Genomic DNA, 24,131 nt, shown 5'->3' with positions numbered 1-24,131 from the left:
AAACATCGGGTTACTAAGCGCACGGCTGCGCTTAGTAACCCGATGTTTACCCTGGATACCATCGTTAAAGTAAAAAAAACAAACACTACATACTTACCTACCGCTGTCTGTCCCCGGCGCTGTGCTCCTCTGCTCTGGCTGTGAGCACCGGGCAGCCGGAAAGCAGAGCGGTGACGTCACCGCTCTGCTTTCCGGCCACTGTGCTCACAGTGAGTGCAGGAGGAGTGCAGAGAAGCAGAGTGCCGGGGACAGACAGCGGTTGGTAAGTATGTAGTGGTTGTTTTTTTTACTTTAACGATGGTAACCAGGGTAAACATCGGGTTGCTAAGCGCGGCCCTGCGCTTAGTAACCCGATGTTTACCCTGGTTACCAGCGAAGACATCGCTGAATCGGCGTCACACACGCCGATTCAGCGATGTCAGCGGGAGATCCAGCGACGAAACAAAGTTCTGGACTTTCTTCCCCGACCAGCGATATCACAGCAGGGGCCTGATCGCTGCTGCCTGTCACACTGGACGATATCGCTAGCCAGGACGCTGCAACGTCACAGATCGCTAGCGATATCGTCTAGTGTGACGGTACCTTTAGCTTCTCCAGCACTAATAACAGGACAAAAGACTCTGGCTTGGCTCACTAATTAGATTATCGTAATTATATTTGGTGAATAAACAAAAGTTTCTGGTGGTTTTACTTACAATAAGAACAGCAACAATGGCTCCTTGGATGAGTCCGGTCAGCACGTCGCTCCAGTGATGCTTATAGTCAGAAACCCTGGACAGGCCGACGTAGATGGACACAGCAACCAGAGCAAACTGAATGGTGGGACGTAATAGCCGGGCCCAGTGTCCTTTCATCCTGGCCTGAAGATACAGCTGCAAGAGGAAGGGAAGAAAAATCTCCTTGAACTAATTGGCATGTGAGTGATTATGGTAAAAGGTGCTGGGGACAGATTTGTTCAAATGCCATCATCTATTCCGTCCTGTGTGTACATGCACGCCTGGTGTGATCGAGCGTGAACGGAAGAAATGAGAGTGTGACTGCCAGACATGTCTGGATAAAATGGATTAGGCAAGTACATGCCTGATCCTGCTTTCCCCTGACATCAACTGTTGGGAGAATCATGATGTGTCTGGGCAGCTTTACCTATTTGTGCACACTTAGAGAAAACGGCTCTCCCCAACCCTTAGAAATGGTTTTACTCTCACCTTGTGTTCTCAGTACTATTACGCTTAGGCCACATGAACACATTGAGTATTTTGTGAGTTTTTTACCTCAGTATTTGTAAGCCAAAACCAGGAGTGGAACAATCGGAGGAAAAGTATAATAGAAACATGTCACCACTACTACATTTTTCACCCACTCCTGGTTTTGGCTTACAAATACTGAGGTTAAAAACTCACCAAATACTCAATGTGTACATGTGGCCTTACTGTGAAAGGAGAGCGGGCGTTCGGTGGGATAATTCCTGGTCAATGCGGTTTTGGCTAGCTGACCCCCTGTTTCTCCACAGTCCTTTATTCCAATTTACTGGGACATATGTGCGGTAAGCAGGGGGTGCAGGAAGAGCCATTAGACAACTCCTCGTGCACCCCCCATTACTGCACGCATGTCCCAGTAAATTGGAATAACAGATTTTCTACTTTTCTAAGGAATGGTGAGCGCTGCTTTTTCCTTGTTTTTCTAAGTATCTGTACCGCACACAGTTTAGCTGAGCTCCACAGAAAAAGTGTATAGTTACCGCTAATGCTCATAGAAGGTAAGGGAATGACCATGTGCATGGGATGAATGGTGCCGCAGTCGCTTGCATTGGACTACACTCATCTACGACAGGCTGTTCTTCTCCGGTCAGAATATAGAAGAGCTTATAGAGGCATTATAATTTTACCAGTTTGGTTATGATTAGTGAAGAGAGAACGTGCTGTGATAAGGTGTTATCTGAGCATGCTCAATTGCTAACAGAGTCTTCGCCGTGCTCGAAAAATATGTTCACATCCCTGCGGCTGCACGTCTCACAGTTGTTTAACAGGCGCAACCCATGCTGCGATTTCCTGTTTGTTAAGCATATTGTGGCTCATATTTTTCAAGCACACCAAAGACACTATTAGCACACGAGCATGCTCACTCATCACTAGTTAGGATTTAGGAACCGCACCGTCACACAGGATGTTGTGTTCATGGGGCATTATGGTGGGCTCATCTATCTCATACTGCCTGTAGGTCTCAAACCCAAACTTCAGTCATATATCCTTATGAGACTGTCACGTTTGGTTCCGGAAATCCCGCAACTGTCCGCCAATCACTGTCTACTTGAATAGTGACATGCGGATGCATACAAGAGTCGTTCTAGAATAATAGTTGGCAAATACTATAGTTTCATGGTTCAGTGTCAAGCAAAAATATTGGTGCAGCAGATGCTGACTACAGGGATAGACTGAGACCTAAGGAGATGGACGAGAACTGGATTTTTTGTGGGGTGTGTATGGAGGGGTTATGGGTTCCTTGTGTGATCATCCACTGCCTATATGGATCTTAATACAAGTAGTAATTTAAATAATGCCACAAAAAAAACTCACAGCACATGAAAATTACATTTGTAGTATAAGTCAGCAGAATACCCTGTGCCAGCGCACAATCTCTGGGTAATATGCAAAGATGGGGATTGACTTGAATTTCAATCTCACCACAAGGAAAGTGATATTGTGGTGTGTGGTTGCATCCTACAGACGCTGCAAAGTCAAAGCCTAACATTTAATAAGTGCTGACAGTAATATTGGAAACAAATGCAATAATAAAAAAAAAAAAAATCTAATGATTTGCCAGATCCCATTATGTAATTGAACAACCCCAAAATGTAGATGTGGCTGGTGAATGTCCCGCTCTACACATTATCTGACAATTGTCGGGAGACCACCAGTCACTCCTACCGGAGAAGGCAACTAGGAGTAGGGGTCCTCGCTAGTGATAAGCGAGTGTACTCGTTGCTCGGGTTTTCTCGAGCACGCTCGGGTGACCTCCGAGTATTTATGACTAAATTTCCGAGCAGTTTTCATCATGGCAGCTGAATGATTTACAGCTATTAGCCAGGCTGAGTACATGTGGGGGTTGCCTGGTTGCTAGGGAATCCCCATATGTAGACAGACTGGCTAATAACTGTAAATCATTCAGCTGCCGCGATGAAAACTAAATCTCCGAGCGGTCAAATACTCGGAGGTAACCCTAGCATGCTCGGGAAAAACCTGAGTACACTCGCTCATCACTAGTCCTCGCCCTGTAGAGCTGCTTTATCTGTCCTAGTATGTAACATGAAGGCAAAAATGGGGTTCATTTCTCTAAATATCAGGACTGCAGAAACAACATTTTGTAAGTCTTCAAATGTTGTAGAATTTTTGTGTAACATGAAGTGGCACAAAAATTTCATTTTGGTCAGCTCTGCCAAAATGAGCGGAGATGCAGATGGGCTGTAGGATGGTAACCCACCCAACATGTTTAGTAGTATTCCCTGACTGGAGTAACCTTTCGGGGCGGCACACACCACTGATAATTAGGTGCATGTTAAGTGGAGTGTCTTTTAATGAACAGCCTGCATGAATAATACGCACCAAATTAATGAAGACTGGTGTATGACACTCAGGTCTTAACTGAATATATAGATCCCAATTCATTATTTGGGTGGTGTAACTGCATCAATGTGGGCATGGTCTGGTGCTGTTATTTGGATACTGAATGTCACTTTGTCCGGGGGGGGGGGCCTTAACAGTTCCTTGATCTGAGACTAGCCTACATTTGCAGCAGGGATCTTGGCAGGACGGGCATCCTGCCAGCACTACTAGTAGTGATACCGATGAGCTCAGACTCCACCTGCAGGTACGAGTGTAGGGACCAGGGCTGTGGAGTCGGTGTCATGGGAGTCTGAGGTTTGGTTTAGGCTATGTTCACACTCTGCAGATTCCACTGCGGATTTTTCCGCAGCAGAATTGCAAAATCCGCAGTGAAAACCCATCGCAGTTTTTACTGCGGATTTATCGCGGTTTTCACTGCGTTTTCTTCTGCGGATTTTCATCTGCAGTTTTCTATTGGAGCAGGTGAAAATCCGCAGAAAAGAAGTGACATGCTGCGGAATGTAATCCGCAGCGTTTCCGCGCGGATTTTTCTGCAGCATGTGCACAGCGTTTTTTGTTTCCCATAGGTTTACATTGAAATGTAAACTCATGGGAAACTGCTGCGGATCCGCAGCGGTCAAATCCGCTGCGGATCCGCAGCAAAATCCGCAAAGTGTGAATATAGCCTAACAGACTCCACAACCTTGGTAGAGACAGATGGAGCGGTCGTGGTGTTACTCGACAAACTGCTTCTCATGCAAAATATGGCTTTCACCACCCACTCCCTCTGGCCCATAACCTTATAGTGGGTCATTGGCTTTAATGTGCCCCATATTGTAACAGATGTGTATAAAACTGCAAGGTGATAAGTACGGTAACCCCCAAATATACTTACTGCGAGGAAGAGCATGCAGTACATGGAGAAAGAGGAATGGCCGGAATAAAAGGACAATCTGAAAGACACAATCAATACAGATCCATTAATAAACAATGAGGGGGTGTGCGGGGGAGGGGAGCATTTTATATATATTTTTTTCTGATTGCATATGGTCTAGTCCTTATTTGTTTTTGAGGTAACACAAAAATATGGAAACTGCGGTTTAGAAATTCTGGGAAAGCGAGGAGGGGAGGGTGACTCTTAAGAAGACATTGTAGGTGGGCATAAAGCTTCTCTAACTAGGTTTCACTGAGAAGTGTCTGAATGGAATTTTATCCAGTTGACTGGATAGAAATTTACAGGTGAGTAAAAAAAATTTCCCTACCCCACTTAGCATGGCATGATCATTTTCCATGTTTTACATAGTAACTGAGAACCTTAAAAAAAAATATTCCATACTGGCAGGATTCATGGTGATGCACCAAGCACAATTGCATCTGAAAAACCTCCAGATGAATCGGGGTTCACGTCTATGGGCAGAGATGAGATGAATGAGCCTGATCGATCGTGTCACTAATCGCTGATTAAATGCATGTAACAAGTCATATTTCTTTTCCGTTGAACAGGAATGCCCTATATATCGGTGGCAATCCGAATCCTGAGACCCCCCCACAGATCATGCAACAAACCCTGGAGAAGTGCACAGTTCAGCAGACAGGAGCACACAGCAGGGAGTTGCTATTGAATCCGTGCTCCTATCTGAGCAGAGAGGGACTGAAGTATGGATTCAATAGAAAGCATAGGAATAGCCCTGAATCTGTACACCTCTGTATGCGCTCAGACTGTGGAAAACACTGGAAATCCAGAACTGTGACAGCAGATGCTGTGCCAAAGGGAGGACGCAGCTCTGATACATCCGTATATACAACATGAACATGGCCTTCAATGGCACAGAGTAACATCTCCGCTCCAGGGCTTCTGATCGGTCAGTATGGTTTCCCCCAGTCAGAACATAACTCATAACATTGCTTTAAGGCTACGTTCACACTAGCGTTGTGCGCCGCTGCGTCGGCAACGCACGCAAAAACGCTGCGTTTTGACGCGTGCGTCGTTTTTTGACGAAAATCGGACGCAAGAAAAATGCAACTTGTTGCGTTTTCTTGGTCCGACGCTAGCGTCAAAAAAGACGCACATGTCGGAAAACGCAACAAGCAAAAACGCATGCGTCCCCCATGTTAAACATAGGGGCGCATGACGCGTGCGTCGCCCGACGCTAGAGCGACGCACACTAGCCGAACGCTAGTGTGAACGTAGCCTTAGTCTGACATGTTCCAGCAGCTGCGGACTGATCTCCCGCTGCCATTATGTCACTGCAAAGAGTTTACGCTTTCACATAGAGATATGCTGTATTTTTTTCCCCTTAGGCCAATACGGCATGAAAAAAATGTACAGATCTGCACTGCCCCATAGTATAACATTGGCCCGAGTGCTATTCGATTGATAATCGGCTTACACTCATCTGCTCCTATGAGTCCTTACAACGAGAAAGAAAAACGCCAACATCGTAAGAAAAAAAACACGCTAAAAAATTCTCACTTTGGCAAATACAAGTATTAATGAAAGAATTGTTCATGTAATTAATGTGCTCTGATAAATGTAGCCTTGAAAACAATTTTTTACCAATGCCTCGCCAGCTAATATATGGGTCATGGCCAGTGGTAGAAGTCCATTATTACATGTTGGTCAGTTTATGTAATCTGTGTCCTGCCCTCTGTACACTTAGAATAAGCACAGTCACCCTACAGGGTCCACCCTATCTACTATATAATTGTCTAAGGGTCACTTCCGTCTGTCTGTCTTTCTGTCACGGTTATTCATTCGCTGATTGGTTTCGCCAGCTGTCTGTCATGGCTGCCGCGAACAATCAGCGACGGGCACAGTCCGGAAGAAAATGGCCGCTCCTTACTCCCCGCAGTCAGTGCCTGTTGCCCGCATACTCCCCTCCGGTCACCGCTAACACAGGGTTAATGCCGGCGGTAATGGACCGTGTTATGCCACGGGTAATGCACTCCATTACCGCCGCTATTAACCCTGTGTGTCCCCCACTTTTTACTATTGACGCTGCCTATGCGGTATCAATAGTAAAACATGTAATGTGAAAAATAATAATAATAATTTAAAAAAAACTGCTATACTCACCCTCCGTAGTCGCTCGTGCCGGCCGCCATCTTCCGTTGCAGGTTCCGGTGGCAAAGATGGTATGGGAGAAGGACCTGCCATGACGTCACGGTCATGTGACCGCGATGTCATCACAGGCCCTGTGCTAGAAAGACCTGCCATGACATCACAGTCATGTGACCGTGATGTCATCCCAGGTCCTGCACTCATACCAACCCTGGGACCAGAAGCTGCCGCTGACTACAAGGGGCCCTTGGAAAGGTGAGTATATGTTTTATGTTTTAAACTGTGACAAACCTGGCTGGGCAATATACTACGTGGCTCTGTGCTGTATACTACGTCACTGGGCAATATACTACGTGGCTGCGCAATATACTACGTAACTGGGCAATATACTGCGTGGACATGCATATTCAAGAATACCCGATGCGTTAGAATCGGGCCACCATCTACTTGAAAATATAACTCTTGAGTTTTACACCTTCTTCCTCCTCTGCAGTTTTGGTTTCTGCTCTTCCTGTGGCAGCTTCATCAATGTGTCCAAGACACAACGTCTTGCACTGCGCAAAACAAAAGCCTTGTTCAGACTGTCACAAATCTTGGTCTAATTACCACCAGAAACGACCACGATGTATGGTAATCATTTCAGCTCATTAAACCCCCCAGTAAGGCCAGGATTTTCAGCTGCAATATGGCAGTGTGAATGTACAGTATTACATAAGGGAAGCAGAGATGGCGCTGCTTATTTTAACCTTTGCTTTGTAGTATGTGGCATGTTCGTTCAGGATGCTCATCCAGAGTAGGTGATCACTGTGCATGCAGGAATGTGGGCAAAGAGTTATTTTGCTACACAACATCTCCATTACAATTGTCCGTAAAGTAATATCTAAACTGTGAGGTAGAGAGAGATACAAAATGGCTACAAGTTGCGATCTGACCCATCTTTATCGCATTTGACACGTTGATCTTCATCGTCCTGTTACTGCTACCCCAATATACACACATGTGAACAAAATTGTGGATAACCTTCTGGTAAAGTAACATAGTAACATAGTTAGTAAGGCCAAAAAAACGACATTTGTCCATCCAGTTCAGCCTATATTCCATCATAATAAATCCCCAAATCTACGTCCTTCTACAGAACCTAATTGTATGATACAATATTGTTCTGCTCCAGGAAGACATCCAGGCCTCTCTTGAACCCCTCGACTGAGTTCGCCATCACCACCTCCTCAGGCAAGCAATTCCAGATTCTCACTGCCCTAACAGTAAAGAATCCTCTTCTATGTTGGTGGAAAAACCTTCTCTCCTCCAGACGCAAAGAATGCCCCCTTGTGCCCGTCACCTTCCTTGGTATAAACAGATCCTCAGCGAGATATTTGTATTGTCCCCTTATATACTTATACATGGTTATTAGATCGCCCCTCAGTCGTCTTTTTTCTAGACTAAATAATCCTAATTTCGCTAATCTATCTGGGTATTGTAGTTCTCCCATCCCCTTTATTAATTTTGTTGCCCTCTTTTGTACTCTCTCTAGTTCCATTATATCCTTCCTGAGCACCGGTGCCCAAAACTGGACACAGTACTCCATGTGCGGTCTAACTAGGGATTTGTACAGAGGCAGTATAATGCTCTCATCATGTGTATCCAGACCTCTTTTAATGCACCCCATGATCCTGTTTGCCTTGGCAGCTGCTGCCTGGCACTGGCTGCTCCAGGTAAGTTTATCATTAACTAGGATCCCCAAGTCCTTCTCCCTGTCAGATTTACCCAGTGGTTTCCCATTCAGTGTGTAATGGTGATATTGATTCCTTCTTCCCATGTGTATAACCTTACATTTATCATTGTTAAACCTTATTTGCCACCTTTCAGCCCAAGTTTCCAAAGAAAAACCCAGAAAATTACTTTTGTCAATTTAAATTTACAGATTATAATCCGATTGGAATCAGATCTTGCTTTTGAATTGTGGATCAACAAGAAAAAAAACTAATGAAGATGACTCCGTTAGAGTGAAGGAGATCGCAGTTTAGATCACCCTGACTTTATTCAGATAATGCAAGATAACAGAGGATTTATTAAAACTTAGAGGAACGATATGCAGAACTAAAGCTAAGAATCAAGACAAAGATCATTTGGGAAGGGTGCAGATTTTTTATTTTTTTTTGTATCTGGGAATGCTTCTTGTCCAGAGTAAGTAGAAAAGTCTGTAGACTCTACCTTTTATTACACTGTCAAATCATGAAAGGGCAACCTGCACACTGTCACAATTCACCTGTATTTCCTGTGTGGTCAGGTGACGGTGTGTGTGATTTACATGTATGGGGTAACGCGCTGACTCCATTCTCATCTGGCTCCTCTCAATGTTCTATTTGTTCTAGTCTATTTGTGACGGGAAGCATGCAAATCACACACATGCAGTCATGTGACCACACACCCGCTATGTGGAATAGAGTATTTGGGAGTGTGCGCATCACACTGTCATGATTCACCTGTCTTTTATATTTGGACTGCACAACACCTATTGCACAGCACAAACCCTTGAAAGTGAACATTAATGTGCTACACCCAGGATGCAAAAAACCTTAAAGGATAAAGTTGCTGATTGCTTCATCTGTGTTTACATTAGGAATACATTTAGATGCCCTAAAATCTGCCATCGACAACCGCTTTACAGTAAAACGCAAAAACAAACAAGGATTTACAAGAGTTTTCTGTTAAGAAAAAAAAAAAAAATGAGCCTGCTTCATCTCGTTCAATAATGATCATGGTTAATGTTTCCCAGTACATATATACACACAATATAGATGATGACTTTGTGGCGATGCTGGAAAAAAAAAAAAAAAACATTTTTGGGGCTTTGATCTTTCAACAAACCTTTATGTATTATTTTCTCAGGGATGCAGCAGCGAATATGTTATAAAGAAGAAAGGGACAGAAAAGCCTCTGGATTGGCTTTTATCAGTCTGTTTGTTTCATGATAATCCGCTCATTAATTATAGGGGTATTTTTTTTTTTATGTAAAGCAATGCTTAAAAGGACCACACTATAGCTTCTTTTTACTGAGTCCTCTGTTGGCAATCAGTAATGTGTCTGGACTGTGTTTATTAAAATATTCATACATTGTATTGTGGTTTTCTGCCGTTTCCAGCGCTCCTCCAGTCCCCGTCCTCCATGATGTGTCCACAACTCTATCGTGGCGGCTCATACAGCAGATTATTAGTTCCATTCTTAATGTAAGCCTCATTCAGAGTCTCAGGCTATGTGCACACGTCAGGTTTTTTTCCTGACAAAATCCTGAGAATTCTGCCAGAAACCCGTGTTTTTTTTCGCGCAGATTTCTCGTGGAAATTGCGCGGTTTTTGCGCGGATTTTTTGCGTTTTTTTTTTTTTTTTGGGGGGGGGGGGGGGGAATGTCAGTTTTGCTATGAAAGCCGCAAAAAATCCGCAAAAAGAATGAGCATGTCCGTTCTTTTTGCAGAATGCGTTTTTTTTGCGGAAAAAAGCTAACATATGCACAAAAAATGCGGAATGCATTCTAAAAGATAGGATGCATAATGTTAGCGTTTTTTTAGCGGATTTATAGCGTTTTTATAGCGAAATTCCGCAAAAAAAACGCTAAAAATCCGGATGTGTGCACATATCATCAGACTTCGGCTCCGTTCACACCTTCAGTATTTGGTCAATATTGTACATCAGCATTTATAAGCCGGAACTAGGAGTGGGTGAAAAAGGCAGATGTAAAAACTGAACGTGTGAACGTGGTCTTCCATTTGGAATGACTTCTGATTCACACAGAAGACTTTCTTTGAGTCAGCAGGATACAATTGCAATCACATGATGTGGAGAATGGCATCAAAACAGCAATTGTTAAGTGTTGTAATGTGGGACACACACACACACACTAACCCAATTATTGGATTGTTTACACAGAGGGGAAAATATAAAGAAAAAGCTTGCCTGGAGAGGTCTTTTAAAGAAAGAATAATGCCGTTCTATAACCAATTTTTGCAGAAGTCTAAGTTGTTAAACACATGATAATGATGGATTCAAAAAAACAAATATATCTGGTTACTGTGTTAGCCAGTAGATAGAAAAATATTTAGAATTGGGAGTCCTCAGAGGTTGATACCTTTTAATGGCCTACTGAAAAGATAGTAAATTACATCTATAGACAATAATCTATGCCTGATGAAGAGACCGAAGTTGTCTTGGAAGTTTGCAATTTGTTGTTACCTTTTTAATGGCTAACTGAAAAGATGGTATCAACCACTGAACTCTCAAATCGAAATAATGATTAACATCATTATGTTTAATCATCAGAATTAGCTACGGGCCGACACATTTTATTATGCTTAATCCACTTGACTTGATCCAATTGTTTAATCATTCATCACCAGTGGCAGATTCGACCTGTCCTTTAAAAATGGCGGCAGGTTCACCCATATGGTGCGCTGCCCTTGCAGAGAGACTGGTGCACATTCATACTGTGCTATTGCAAAAAGAAACCTTCTCATATACTATAGCCCCAGTAATTAACTTGTATGTCTTTACACTTGTACAATCACATACAAAAATGTCCTGTTTTACTTCTACTACCGGCACAAAGAATTAGATTTTTACCAAAATAGAATAAAGGCCCCTTCACATTTAGCGACGCTGCAGCGATACCGACAACGATCCGAATCGCTGCAGCGTCGCTGTTTGGTCGCTGGAGAGCTGTCACACAGACCGCTCTCCAGCGACCAACGATGCCGGTAACCAGGGTAAACATCGGGTAACTAAGCGCAGGGCCGCGCTTAGTAACCCGATGTTTACCCTGGTTACCATGCTAAAAGTAAAAAAAAACAAACACTAGATACTTACCTACAGCCGTCTGTCCTCCAGCGCTGCGTTCTGCTTCTCTGCTCTCCTCCTGTACTGTCTGGGAGCCGGAAAGCAGAGCGGTGACGTCACCGCTCTGCTTTCCGGCTCACAGACAGTACAGGAGGAGAGCAGAGCGCAGCGCTGGAGGACAGACAGCGGTAGGTAAGTATGTACTGTTTGTTTTTTTTTACTTTTAGCATGGTAACCAGGGTAAACATCGGGTTACTAAGCGCGGCCCTGCGCTTAGTTACCCGATGTTTACCCTGGTTACCAGTGAAGACATCGCTGGATCGGTGTCACACACGCCGATCCAGCGATGTCTCCAGGGAGTCCAGCGACGAAATAAAGTTCTGGACTTTCTTCAGCGACCAACGATCTCCCAGCAGGGGCCTGATCGTTGGTCGCTGTCACACAGAACGATTTCATTAACGATATCGTTGCTACGTCACAAATAGCAACGATATCGTTAACAATATCGTTATGTGTGAAGGTACCTTTAGTCTCTGGAGAATGTAGCTTCCGCTCCTCTCCAGTTCTGATCTGTTGCACATCAGTGAAGTCTTTAGGCCCCCTACTTATTATTTGCATTTTCTTTTAACCCCTGAGGAGACCCTGCCCTTTTTCGTTTTTAATTTGTTTTTCGCCCCCCTTCATCACAGAGCCATAACTTTTCTTATTTTCCATCAGTATGGCCATGTGAGGGCTTGATGTTCAAAAGTACAACTTGTCCTGCAAAAAAACACCATTGGTTTTACCATATTGTGTACTCAAAAACAGGAAGAAAAAAATTCCAAGTGCGGTCAAATTGCAAAAAAAAAAAAAGTGCAATTCCACAACTTTTGTATTTTTTTTTTTACCATATTCACAAAATGCTTAAACTGATCTGCAATTATGATTCTCCAGGTCATTACGAGTTCATAGATACCAAACATGACTAGGTTCTTTTTTATTTAAGTAGTGAAAGAAAATCCAACGTTTGTTAAAAATATATATATATATTTATTATAGCGTAATTTTCAGAGTTTGCATTTCTATTGATACCATTTTGATCCAGATACGTTCTTTTGATCGCCCATTATTGCATTTTAATGCAATGTTGCGATGACAAAAAAACGTAATTCTGGCGTTTTTAATTTTTCTCACTACGCCATTAAGCGATCAGGTTAATTTTTTTTGATAGGTGGGGCGATTCTGATCGCAGCAATACGAAATATGTGTATGTTTTATTTTTTTATTTTGAATCAGACAAAAGGGGACGATTTAAACTTATGTTTTTTTTAATATTACATTTTTATTTATTTTATTTTTTTTAACTTTCTGCATGCTTCAATAGTCTCCATGGGAGACTAGAAGCTGCCATAACCCGATCACCTCTGCTACATACAGGCGATGATCAGATCACCTGTATGTAACAGCAAGTTAGCAATTCTATGAGCGCCGACCACTGGGTGGTGCTCATAGCAATCCGGCACTGACAACCATAGAGGTCTCCAGAAGACCTCTGGTTGTCAGGCCAGCCCACTGGTGACCCACGATCACGTGACGGGTCACCGATGGTCGGATTTCCAGCCCGTTGACCGGAAGCAAGCGTCAGTTTGATAGCGAGTTATTAGTCGCGGGTGGATCGCAATTCCACCCGCGGCTGATCCAGGCACATGTCAGCTGTTCAAAACAGCCGACATGTACCCGGAAAGATGTGGGCTTACCGCCGGAGTCCATATAAAAAGGATGGAAGCGCCCTCCCCAGCACTAGTACGGGGAGGTCGCAAAGGGGTTAAAGGCTTATGAGTGGTCTCCATGACCGCCTTACAAAACTTGGGCATGCTCCTGATGAGGCGTCAGATGTTCTCTTGAGGGATTTCCTCCCAGACCTGGATTAAAGCATCGGTTAATTCCTGGACAGTCTATGGTGCTCAATTGTCTGGGGAACCGGCTGGCCAGGCCACAGCATCAATGACTTCATCATGCAGGAACTGCTGACACTTCAGCCACACGAGGCACAGCATTGTCATGCATCAGATGGAACCCAGGACCAACCGCACCAGCAAATGGTCTCACAATGGGTCTAAGGATCTCATCCTGGCAGCTAATGGCAGTCAGAGTACCTCTGGTTAGCAAATGAAGGGCTGTGCGGCTCTCCAAAGAAATGCTTCCCCCCACCATTCCTGACCCATGGACAAACCGGTCATGCTGGAGGATGTAGCAGGCAACAGAACATTCTCCACAGCATCTCCAGACTCTGTCATGTCTGTCACATGTGCTTAAGTGTGAACCTGCTTTCATCCGTCAAGAGCACAGGGTTCCAGTTTCGAATCTGCCAATCTTGATGTTCGCTAGCAAATGCCAATCGCCCTGCATGGTGATTGGCTGTAAGCATAACACCCACTTGTGGAAGTCCAGTCCTCACACCACCCACATGGAGTGCTTTTGCCAGTTTGAGCAGACACATGGATGTTGGTGGCCTGCTGGAGGTCATTTTATAGGGCTTTGGTACTGCTCCTTCTTGCACAAAGGAGAACATAGTTGTCCTGTTGCTGGGTTGTAGCCCTCCTATGGCCACCTCTACGTCTACTGCTGTACTGGCCTGTCTCCTGATATCTGCTCTATGCGCTGGACACCGCTTGCATTGATGTGCCATCCTGGATGAGCTGCATTACCTGAGCAACTTCTTGGGCTTCTAGGCACCGCCTCATGCTACTGTACCTCTAGGGGTGAGAGCAATGATAGCCAAAAGTGACCAAAAAAGGATGAGAATAGAGAAATGGTCAGTGGTCACCCCCTGCAGAACACTCCTTTATAGGGGTTTTCTTGCTAATTGCCTATCATTTCTACCTGTTGTCTATTCCATTTGCACAACAGCAAAGAAATTGAGTCATTATCGGTGTTGCTTCCTAACTGGACAGTTTGATTTCATAGAAGTGTGATTGACTTAAAGTTACATTATTTAAGTGTTCTTTTTTTGTGCAGTATATATTATCTAGTAAGAGACCACTTTTTAGCAGCCTCTACATCGTCACACAAGATAACAATAAGAGTAATTGGAATAACCATTTTCTATTGCAAAAACCTGGAGGAGACTGTCATTAGGGAATATTCACACTCACCATATTCTCATACCTGTACAATGACCCCTGCACAGGTTACAGAGCATGCCAGTCTGTCTACTATGGTCTATGTAGCTGTCTGCCCCCTATAATCATATACAGGAATTGGAATAAAAAAATAAAAAACAAAACTAAGAATCAAAATAAAACTAGATTAGAACAAAAAAAAAAAAACACAATATGTTTTGATATCTGGTTTGAATCAGTGTATAGATGAATCGATGTACATTTTTTTTTTACTAAATTCAACAAATGACAGCACACCAAGGATTCATGCCTGCTGTACTCTGGCTATAAAACAGTCAGCATTTCTTCTGCCAAAATAGTCCATATTGTCTCCAGTCTTGGGAATCCATTTTAGAGGAAATTCCTTTGTATGTTTCAAAAGACAGCACGGGAAAAAAAAAAAAAAACACATTTCAACGCAAAACTTAACTAAAAGAAAGAAACGTAAGGAAGCCAAATATCGAAATTTATTAGATTAAAACTCAGGAACTCCAGTTATTTAGAAATCGACAATGTTCTTATTACATTGAATTACTGCCAAAAGATGAAGAAACCACAAGTTAGAAGTAGAACTAAATCAAAACAACAATTTTGAGAGTAGACATGCAAAAATATGCAACATATAGAATAGAATTTGATAGAAATTCTGACTTAAAACTAACAGACTCCAGTAGTCTGCAAGATTATTGATAGTGATACGATTGATATTTTGGTCACTCTTCTACATTGAAATGGAACATTTGCAAAAACGAAGGTGCTCTCTGGGTGTTAGAAGTAAATACTTGGCATTTCCTTCAATTAACTTTATAATATCCTTGAGTGCCCCAGATATTCCCTCAAAAAATGTGAAATGCATCTCTGAAGAACCTTAAACCTAACCTATTCCCCGTGTTGTGACATCGCCACTTGGTCTCACAAAGTAGATTTCTCAATTCAAGTCAATGGGTTAACGAAACTGCAGAGCAAGCCTAAGGACACATAACTATTGGTGGAACAGACATTCATGGTTGATCCTGTGGACATAAAGTACATGTTTATAGTTGGGGCAGAAGGGGGACATTTAGGTTCAATGGTTCCTTGTAAATTCTTTTGCCATGTTATAAAGATCCCCGACCCACAAAACTAATTACCTTCAAAGTTCCCAGATGATCTCTTAAGTTTTATTTTCTAGTTAACCAGGCAAAAGATATAAGTTAAAAAGGTGCCTCTGTATAAAATTAAGAATGAAAGCCAATTCAAAGCCAAAAGCTGATGTAATCTTTAATAATTGTGCTTGTGTGTACAAAGTATTGCAATAAAAGTTTTTCAAGAATTCTCCAGGCAGTGCTATAATCTACATTAGATTGATATTGCAACACTAGAAGAAATTATAATTCAAGGCTATGTACAGGCTAACAGCCTACATTTTTGGTGTGAAGGAGGGAGTTGGGTTGAGAAGCTTTCTATAAGATTTGGGAGGTGTCTGAGGGAATTTATGCCCCTTCATCCAGAATAACATTTGTAAGGTCAGAGACTTGATGTTGGAGAGCACTGGGCTCACAATATCCGCTTTAGTCCATTCCAAATGTGTTGGAAGGGGTGGAGGTCTGGGCTCTGTGCGGCCAGTCATGTTCTTCCACACCAAACTCCACCAACCATGGCTTTATGGACCTCATGCACTTGGCACAGTCCTGAAGAACAGAAAATGGATGTTTTCTAACCGTTGCCTCAAAGGTGGAAGCTACAATTGTCCAATGTTTCTTGGTATTAAGATTTCCCATCACTGGAAACAAGGTGCTGAGCTGGACCATTGAATAGCAATTCCACAACATTATCCTTCCTCCAACAAACTTTACAGTGGGCACAATACAGTCAAGCGGCTCATGTTCTTCGGGCATTCACCAAATTCCGACTCGTCCTTCAGACACCAAATAGCTTAGTGTGGGGTGGATTTTATGCATCCGTGACAATGGGACAATTGGGATAGAAGACTTTTTTTATTTGAATTCTTTCCAATACTTTTGTTCATATAATGTACTTCACATGCCAGTGGATCGGATCTTTGAAAATGGTTGAAAATCATAGTACAGTACAACCCCCACTGGTTAGAATTATTCCTTTAAAAACTAAAATGTGGTTCGCAATGCCTTTCTGCGTGGCCCTCGGCTGTCTTTGGTACCACGATATTTAGGACTCCTCTGCGTGGTATTATAAAAAGGATATTTATATTTATGATGAGAAATAATTGGCAGTTTAGGCAACTTTCCTGTAGTTTAATTGGGAAAGCTGTGCACTCTCCTTTACTCTGCGGTGCCAACTGACCGTATGTATTGGGAAGGTTAGGACTGCATGGAGCACTATTCTGGGTTGTCTTATCAGACAGTGCTTGACGCCAAAGGATGGAGTCATAACGCTGCCTTACAGCTCTGAAAGATGGGCTGAAGCCTTAAAGAGCTGCTGATAATTTCCATATGTTTGGATTATGATTCTGTATCAAATTGGAAAATAACCTTTTTGGAGTCAAAGACTGATGTGATGACTGATGTGCTAGAAAAAGAGCTGAGGAGATACCCAGGATTTCAGGGATTAATTCAAAATTAAAACAAAAAAGAAAATGCTAAAACTTGCATAAACTATTCATATTTTAGTGTTACATTCACTAAACACGTCAAAATGATCAACATCGGCCAGAAACAAACACATTCCATGTTATAAACGTCACCATTACTCATACTGCTGTCAGTCTTGGAATTACCAGCAGTTCTTTCCAGAATTTCCGATGCCAAGGCTGAAAATTAAAGATCTTAAAAGGTGTAAGATCACCAAGAGGAAAACACATTTTTCTCATCATTTAGGTATAGACTTGGATGAACACACGTGCATTTGTATAGGAAGATCAAGTGAGCCAGGTCCATGACTAGATAATAGAATATTTTATTTTGGTGCCTCTATTGTGACTTTTTTCAGCTGAGGTTTATGGTTGAAATTTAAAGGGCTTGTCCAAACTTGGGGCTCAAGTCATCAGTCAGTGCGTACTATGAGTAATCACAAGTCACATAGTGCATGCTGTCAGGATTGTACAGTTATGTGACCATAAGTATGCAATCTGCACACTTCTAGCCACATTCCAACTAGATGCGTCCAGCCTCGCTCAATTCGCTTGTAAAGAGCCAGGTCGGGCACGTCTAGTGCAGGGGTGTCAAACTGCATTCCTCGAGGGCTGCAAACAGGTCATGTTTTCAGGATTAACTTGTACTGCACAGGTGATAATTTAATCACCTACACAAATAATGAGTTGGTGATTAAATTATCACCTGTGCAGTACAAGGAAATCCTGAAAACATGACCTGTTTGCAGCCCTTGAGGAATGCAGTTTGACACCCCTGGTCTAGTCGGCATGTATGCAAATTGCATTTCTGCAGTCAACTGCACGTCAACTCCTGACTTCGGTACCAGAGATTGCAATGAGGATTCACTAGTCTGCAGTCACGGGTAAATATTGAATAAATGGGTGCACAGAGTCCTCTAAGGCAGGAGGCGTTCCTTGCTGCAACTTTATGTACTGGGTAATAGGAAACTTTTAATAGGAAGACCCATCATTAGGTAATGAATGTGCCACATTCTGCTGGGATCTGTGGTACATCTGATTAAAAGATTGCGGTGATTAGTTAAGCACAGGTCCTCTTTAAATCTACAATGCCATACATGAGTTAACGGGTTTCTTGCGGCATGGGAAGGGTGTAGAGTGGTGGTCTATTGGCTGTGCTGCTTATTTCAACCACACCCTTCCATTATATAAACCTGTGTCTTGCTTTCCTCCATGTTAGCAAAAGAATCTTCATTCTGGTCCTTTCTTCATTGGAGAAAGTGATTTGGAGAGACGCTCTTGACTTGAGAATGTTACATGCAGTTTGTTGTGAATACCCCTACCTTCCCCTGCTGGTGTTCTTTCATGTACCTTTCTGCCTCTTTACGGTGTAACCATTTGTTGTATTTAATCCTATATGCCTTGGTTACCTGTTGTGAATTCTGTTGTCAAGCTCCCTCCTGTGGTCATGAATGGTACTTCGGCTGGTTCTGTCCATGGGCTTCCTCTGGTGGTTGCGAGTGGGGCTGCGGCTTCTGAGTTTCCTTCCACAGGTGACGAGGTTAATTCGTTAGCTGGCTGCTCTATTTAACTCCACTTAGATCATTGCTCTATGCCACCTGTCAATGTTCCTGTATTGGTCTAGTTCTCTCCTGGATCGTTCTTGTGACCTGTCTTCCCAGCAGAAGCTAAGTTCCTGCTTGTTTTTCTCTGGTTTGCTATTTTTCTGTCCAGCTTGCTATTTTTATTTTTGTCTTGCTCGCTGGAAGCTCTAGGACGCAGAGGGAGCGACTCCGCACCGTGAGTCGGTGCGGAGGGTCTTTTTGCGCCCTCTGCGTGGTCTTTTTGTAGTTTTTTGTGCTGACCGCAAAGCTACCTTTCCTATCCTCTGTCTGTTCAGTAAGTCGGGCCTCACTTTGCTAAATCTATTTAATCTCTGTGTTTGTAATTTTCATCTTTACTTACAGTCATTATATGTGGGGGGCTGCCTTTTCCTTTGGGGAATTTCTCTGAGGAAAGGTAGGCTTTATTTTTCTATCTTTAGGGCTAGCGAGTTGCATAGGGAGCGTTAGGAGCAATCCACGGCTATTTCTAGTGTGTGTGATAGGATTAGGGATTGCGGTCAGCAGAGTTCCCACGTCTCAGAGCTCGACCTATATTATTAGTAACTATCAGGTCATTCCGTGTGCTCTTAACCACCAGGTCCATTATTGTCCTGACCACCAGGTCATAACAGTTACCCCTCTGTCCAGCTGGGGTTAGCCTTTTGCTTCTGCCCCTTTCCTCCCTGGTGGGGGGGTGGGTACAGAGGGTGCATAGGATTTGACAGGAACACAGAGGTACGAGACCCAGGCATCTCCGCTTTCAGGGGTATCCTTTGGGGTTAGAGATAGACTAGGGCCTCCCTAGGTTAAACAGCAGTACAGGGACCCCCCCTTAACCTACTTTCCTACAGTCACAGCGTGACACATTATCCTAGTCTTGCTAGGATAATGGGCCAGTCATTCAAATGGAGAATTAATATCAGTTTGTGGCTGGATTTGAATTTATGACAAAACTAAAACTGGCAGTCTCAATAGAGCCACCTTGACTGATCACCAACAGACTACATGTATATTTAATATATTAAAGGGACTCTGTCGCCTGAATTTGGAGGGAACAATCTTCAGCCATAGGGGCGGGGTTTTCGGGTGTTTGATTCACCCTTTCCTTACCCACTGGCTGCAATATTGGATTGAAGTTCATTCTCTGTCCTCCATAGTACACGCCTGCGCAAGGCAAGATTGCCTTGTGCAGGCATGTACTACGTGTGCACGTTAACCTCATCGCAAAGTTGAGTGCCGGGTTCTGTTTTATACATATACTTAAGACTTATGGACAAGCTGAGATTGATAGGAAGAACTCCTTTAGCAACAGACTAATCTACTATAATGCATACACAACCATTTTCAAAAGCATCACAAATGTACAATCCATGCTTTTATATTGGGAGATGCATTTATAGATGCTCCATACAAGTTCACTGCTCATGTTCAAAATATCTTCTGAATTTCTTTAAGTTGGGAGAAAGTGAATAAAATCGGTACCATAAGACGGGTCAATAGACCAGGAAATCTAGTGGGCTAGAACATACCAAGATTGACAATTAGGGTGAGAAATAATACAACGCAGCTCTGAGTATCAGCCTCAGCAAAACATGTCACAGGTTGACTATGATCAAACAAGCCAGATCAAGGTAGCTGAACCGTATATATAGGCCAAGGGTCACTGCCCAGTGCCGAAAATGAGTAGGCAGATATAAAATATATTACAACATAAAAAAAAAAATTAAAAAAAATCATGCCCCATCATCTCTCCGTTAAGATCCAAACATGACCCTTCAGAATAGCAGCAGAAGGCCAAACGCCCAACCCTTTGCTGAATGACCCGACATGTGAGCCTATGCAAACAAGGTAAAGCAACTCCAACCGCTAATGATCTGATGGATTCATTAGAGTGATTAGGATTTACCCTGATTGCAATTGCTGTTGGGAGGGAAAAGGGTTGAAAGGGTAATATTTCTGTCATCATCAAGACTATACGTGGCCAGAAAAAAGTGAAGTGTAGGCAAAAATATCTTCCTAAAAAATTAGTTTGAAAAAATTTTTTGACAACTTTCATGTCATATAAAGCAAATATTTCTTACACAACTTACAGATATAAAAATTAGAATACATATAAGAAAGATGTTCTCAAAATAAAGGAAGGAAAAAAAAAAAAGTTATGTGACCCTCAATTCATGAGTCCCCCACACAGCTAAGAATTATGTCTGGAAAAGTTTACATGACTGTGGTCAGTTACCATAGTGAGTTGGCACCGTGGACTAGGTATGCCAAAATAGCAGACAAGGTGTCTTTATAAATCCATTTTTAAGACGACATAATTCACCTTTAGCCATTTTTTTAATTTTTTTTTTTTTTATAAACCCTTTCGTCAGCTTAAAAATCAAGGATACATTTTGTCACTTGTCATGAGAAACATTCAATGAAAAATATAAACCTGGTTGAGCTGACTGCACTATGGACATTTTCCGGTTTTTGCATTTTGCGGTTTGTAGGCCTTATTTAGTATTAACATTCGAAGACAGACGTCTGAAAAACGTAACCTGCCGTGTTGTATTATTATTTTCCAGTTGTTTGAACCTTACGTCTGACAAATCATTTTCCATGAATACTTTGCTCAATATTGCCAAGTGCATATCACAGATTGAGGCAGAAGATGATCATCAATTCAATGTTCTCCAGAGCAATGACAGTAATGAATATGCGGCTCCACCCCTATGGGAGGTGGAGCCGCATATTCATGACTCTAATCGGCGGCCCCACGTGACCGCATACAGGAGAAACTGCGGCCAGGACAGGACACTGCGAGGGAGCCGGGTGAGTATTTTAGTAACAGCGGGCGGGCGCACAGGGGGTCGGAGGGGGTTTGGGGACAGGGATCTTGATTTTAAACACGAGAAACAAAAAAAAAAAAAAAGGGGGATTTATCATATCTTCTCTACAGCAAACGCTGCTGCAGAGAAGATATGAATGGCCGCTTCAGCACCAGATGCAGGGGACAGCGCTTATCTCGTGTGGTACCAGTCGGCACAAGGGCGCCACACTGATGTGCCACAGAAACGCACGGGCACACGGACACGGATAATTCCGGTACCGGAATAATCTGGACGTGTGGGACTGCCCTAATACAGCCTGATGTTAACAGGCCTAATAACAGCAGCTGGTATGGCTCAGCAGAGTGGAGTTTGGGCTGGATCTGAACAGAGATGTGTTTGGTCAATGTGCTTCTCTCCCTGGAATACAGAGATTGGGGAGGCTGCTACATTTACTTTGTTTCATTGTACCTGAAGAAAACACTTATTCATTTATACTGCAGAAAGGCAGTTTTATTTCAGAGGGGTGAAGTTTATGATGGACAATAAAACTTTATACCATTTTGATATAAAAACCATGTGCGTGTGTGTATCCACGCAGCTACCAGAGAGCTGAAACCCTATAAGGGTCAAACCTGAAGGTCAGTAAAAGATTACACCACCAGTTGAAAGGTCAAGTAGGAGATCACCAGGATTTTATCTTTCCAGACTATACTTTTTTTGCTGCCATGAAGCTGAATATACTGTAGTTCATGATCCAGACTATTTTATTGGTGGTGAAAAGCAGATTGCAGCCAATTTTCAATCAAATGAGCTGGACATTTGCTTAGACCATATTCTGAGTTATGGCTTCCTGAAAGGAAAAGGTATGGACTAGTCAGCAGTTTTACAGGGTTGAAATAAGGATGCAAAGTATTATTTTGGCTGACTCTTATATCTGAATAAAAATCTAAAAACCTTCATTAAAAAGAAAAGAAAAATGCTATATACTTCTGGTTTTAATCCGTTAACTAACGCCAATATACATTAATTGTAAAGAAGCCTTATTCCTGCTCACAGTTTTAAAAGGCAATTAGGAATAAGTGTGTAGCGCCACCCGGTGGCTGCAATTCCTGCAGGTGTCAGCTGTACATGACAGCTGACATCCTGCGGTATCGGCCACGGCCGGTTTCGTAACAGATTGGGGCAGATTAACCCCTTAAATACCGCTGTCAATTGTGAGAGCGGTATTTAATTGGTTGCAAGGAAGTTACAAGACCCTTTTTCTAACTATCGGACCCCCACAATGAGAATCAGATGCCGATGCTTACCATGGTACCCTGAGGTCATGTGATGAACCCAGGGTACGGTGGGCTGTGAAATCCAGCTATATGCTGGGTCTCAAAGGCTTAGTTAGTGATTCAGTGACAGTCTCATGCACTGCAGTACACAAGTACTGCAGTGTATGAGACCTGTAGTCAAACTAAAAATTATACATGTCCCACAGTGAGTCTAAGTAAGAGAAAAAGTGGGAAAAAAGGAAAATACTGTATTTTTTGGATTATAAGACGCACTTTTTTCCCCAAAAAAAATTTTGGGGGAATGTGGGAGTGCGTCTTATAATGCGGATATACCTTACCAGCCACAGTGGAGCAGCGTCCCAGGGTCGTTACTGGAGGAGGCAAGAGTGAAGCGCCGCTGCAAGCTGCAGGCTGGGATGAGGGGGTGTTTGGATGTGCGGCACTTCGGGTGTTCGGTGCTGCGGAGGCTCTGCCGACATTTTGTGAAAACTCAGAGCCCCTGCAGTTACATGGTTTCATATGCAGTTGACTCCTGGAAAATAAGTGCGCAGGTGCCGGGAAAGGTCAGAGAGGCCCGGCACCTGCGCACTGCAGTACTTTGCAAAGTACGCCTGCACCGGAGCCACAGCATGAAGACAAGAAGAGGACGTCATCATAATAAGATGGGAGGTCCCGGACCGGACAGCGACGCCCATCGGATCAGACCGCCCCCCCCAGATGAGTATAATCTAACCTCTTTTTCTCATCTTTCAGGATACATCGGAGGCTTATCTACAGCATTACAGAAGGCTGTAGATAAGCCCCTGATGGTGGTGGGCTTAGCGGATCTTCGATTTTGGGGGTGACAGGTTCCCTTTAAGGATCAATATTGGAAATCATTTCAGTATTTAACCTATGGGGATAAAACCATGTATTAAACCCAGAGTAGTGGGATTAAGAGGTTTTCCTTGTTTTGCAACAGATATTTTTAACATGGGATATTTTTCTTTATGCTTTGGAAAACAGATGTTATATTTTAATCTGGATTTCCAACAGCACCATACTTGGCTACATAAATCTAAACTGATCACATTGCCAGATGATGCAGATAACAGGAATCTGTCAAACTGCCCAGCTTCAAGTAACAACAGAAAACCTCTGATGCGAGGAGCAGGCTTCCAATGCACATGGGAGCGATCTGTTATCTACAGAAAACAAAATAAAAAAAGTTTAAGATCTTAAAGGGGGGGGGAGGGGTAACTATT

The 24,131-nt window shown here is 43.0% G+C and overlaps 1 protein-coding gene across 2 annotated transcripts in view; it reads right to left on the bottom strand.

The window, feature by feature from the left end:
• Positions 1–24,131, bottom strand: part of PLPP1 (phospholipid phosphatase 1) — a 134,263-nt gene that overhangs the window by 2,464 nt on the left and 107,668 nt on the right. For both annotated transcript variants that reach the window (XM_069748305.1, XM_069748313.1), the window contains exons 4-5: positions 4,495–4,552; positions 696–872 (exon numbers count right to left, since the gene is read on the bottom strand). In XM_069748305.1, coding sequence (XP_069604406.1) covers positions 696–872; positions 4,495–4,552 — 235 coding nt within the window. The remainder of the gene's footprint in view (positions 1–695; positions 873–4,494; positions 4,553–24,131) is intronic.

The sequence above is a fragment of the Ranitomeya imitator genome, chromosome 1 (genome assembly GCF_032444005.1).
Source record: "Ranitomeya imitator isolate aRanImi1 chromosome 1, aRanImi1.pri, whole genome shotgun sequence".
NCBI lineage: Eukaryota > Metazoa > Chordata > Amphibia > Anura > Dendrobatidae > Ranitomeya > Ranitomeya imitator.
Note: the sequence above shows the minus strand (reverse complement) of the source record. Positions and strands in the feature narration are given on the sequence as shown.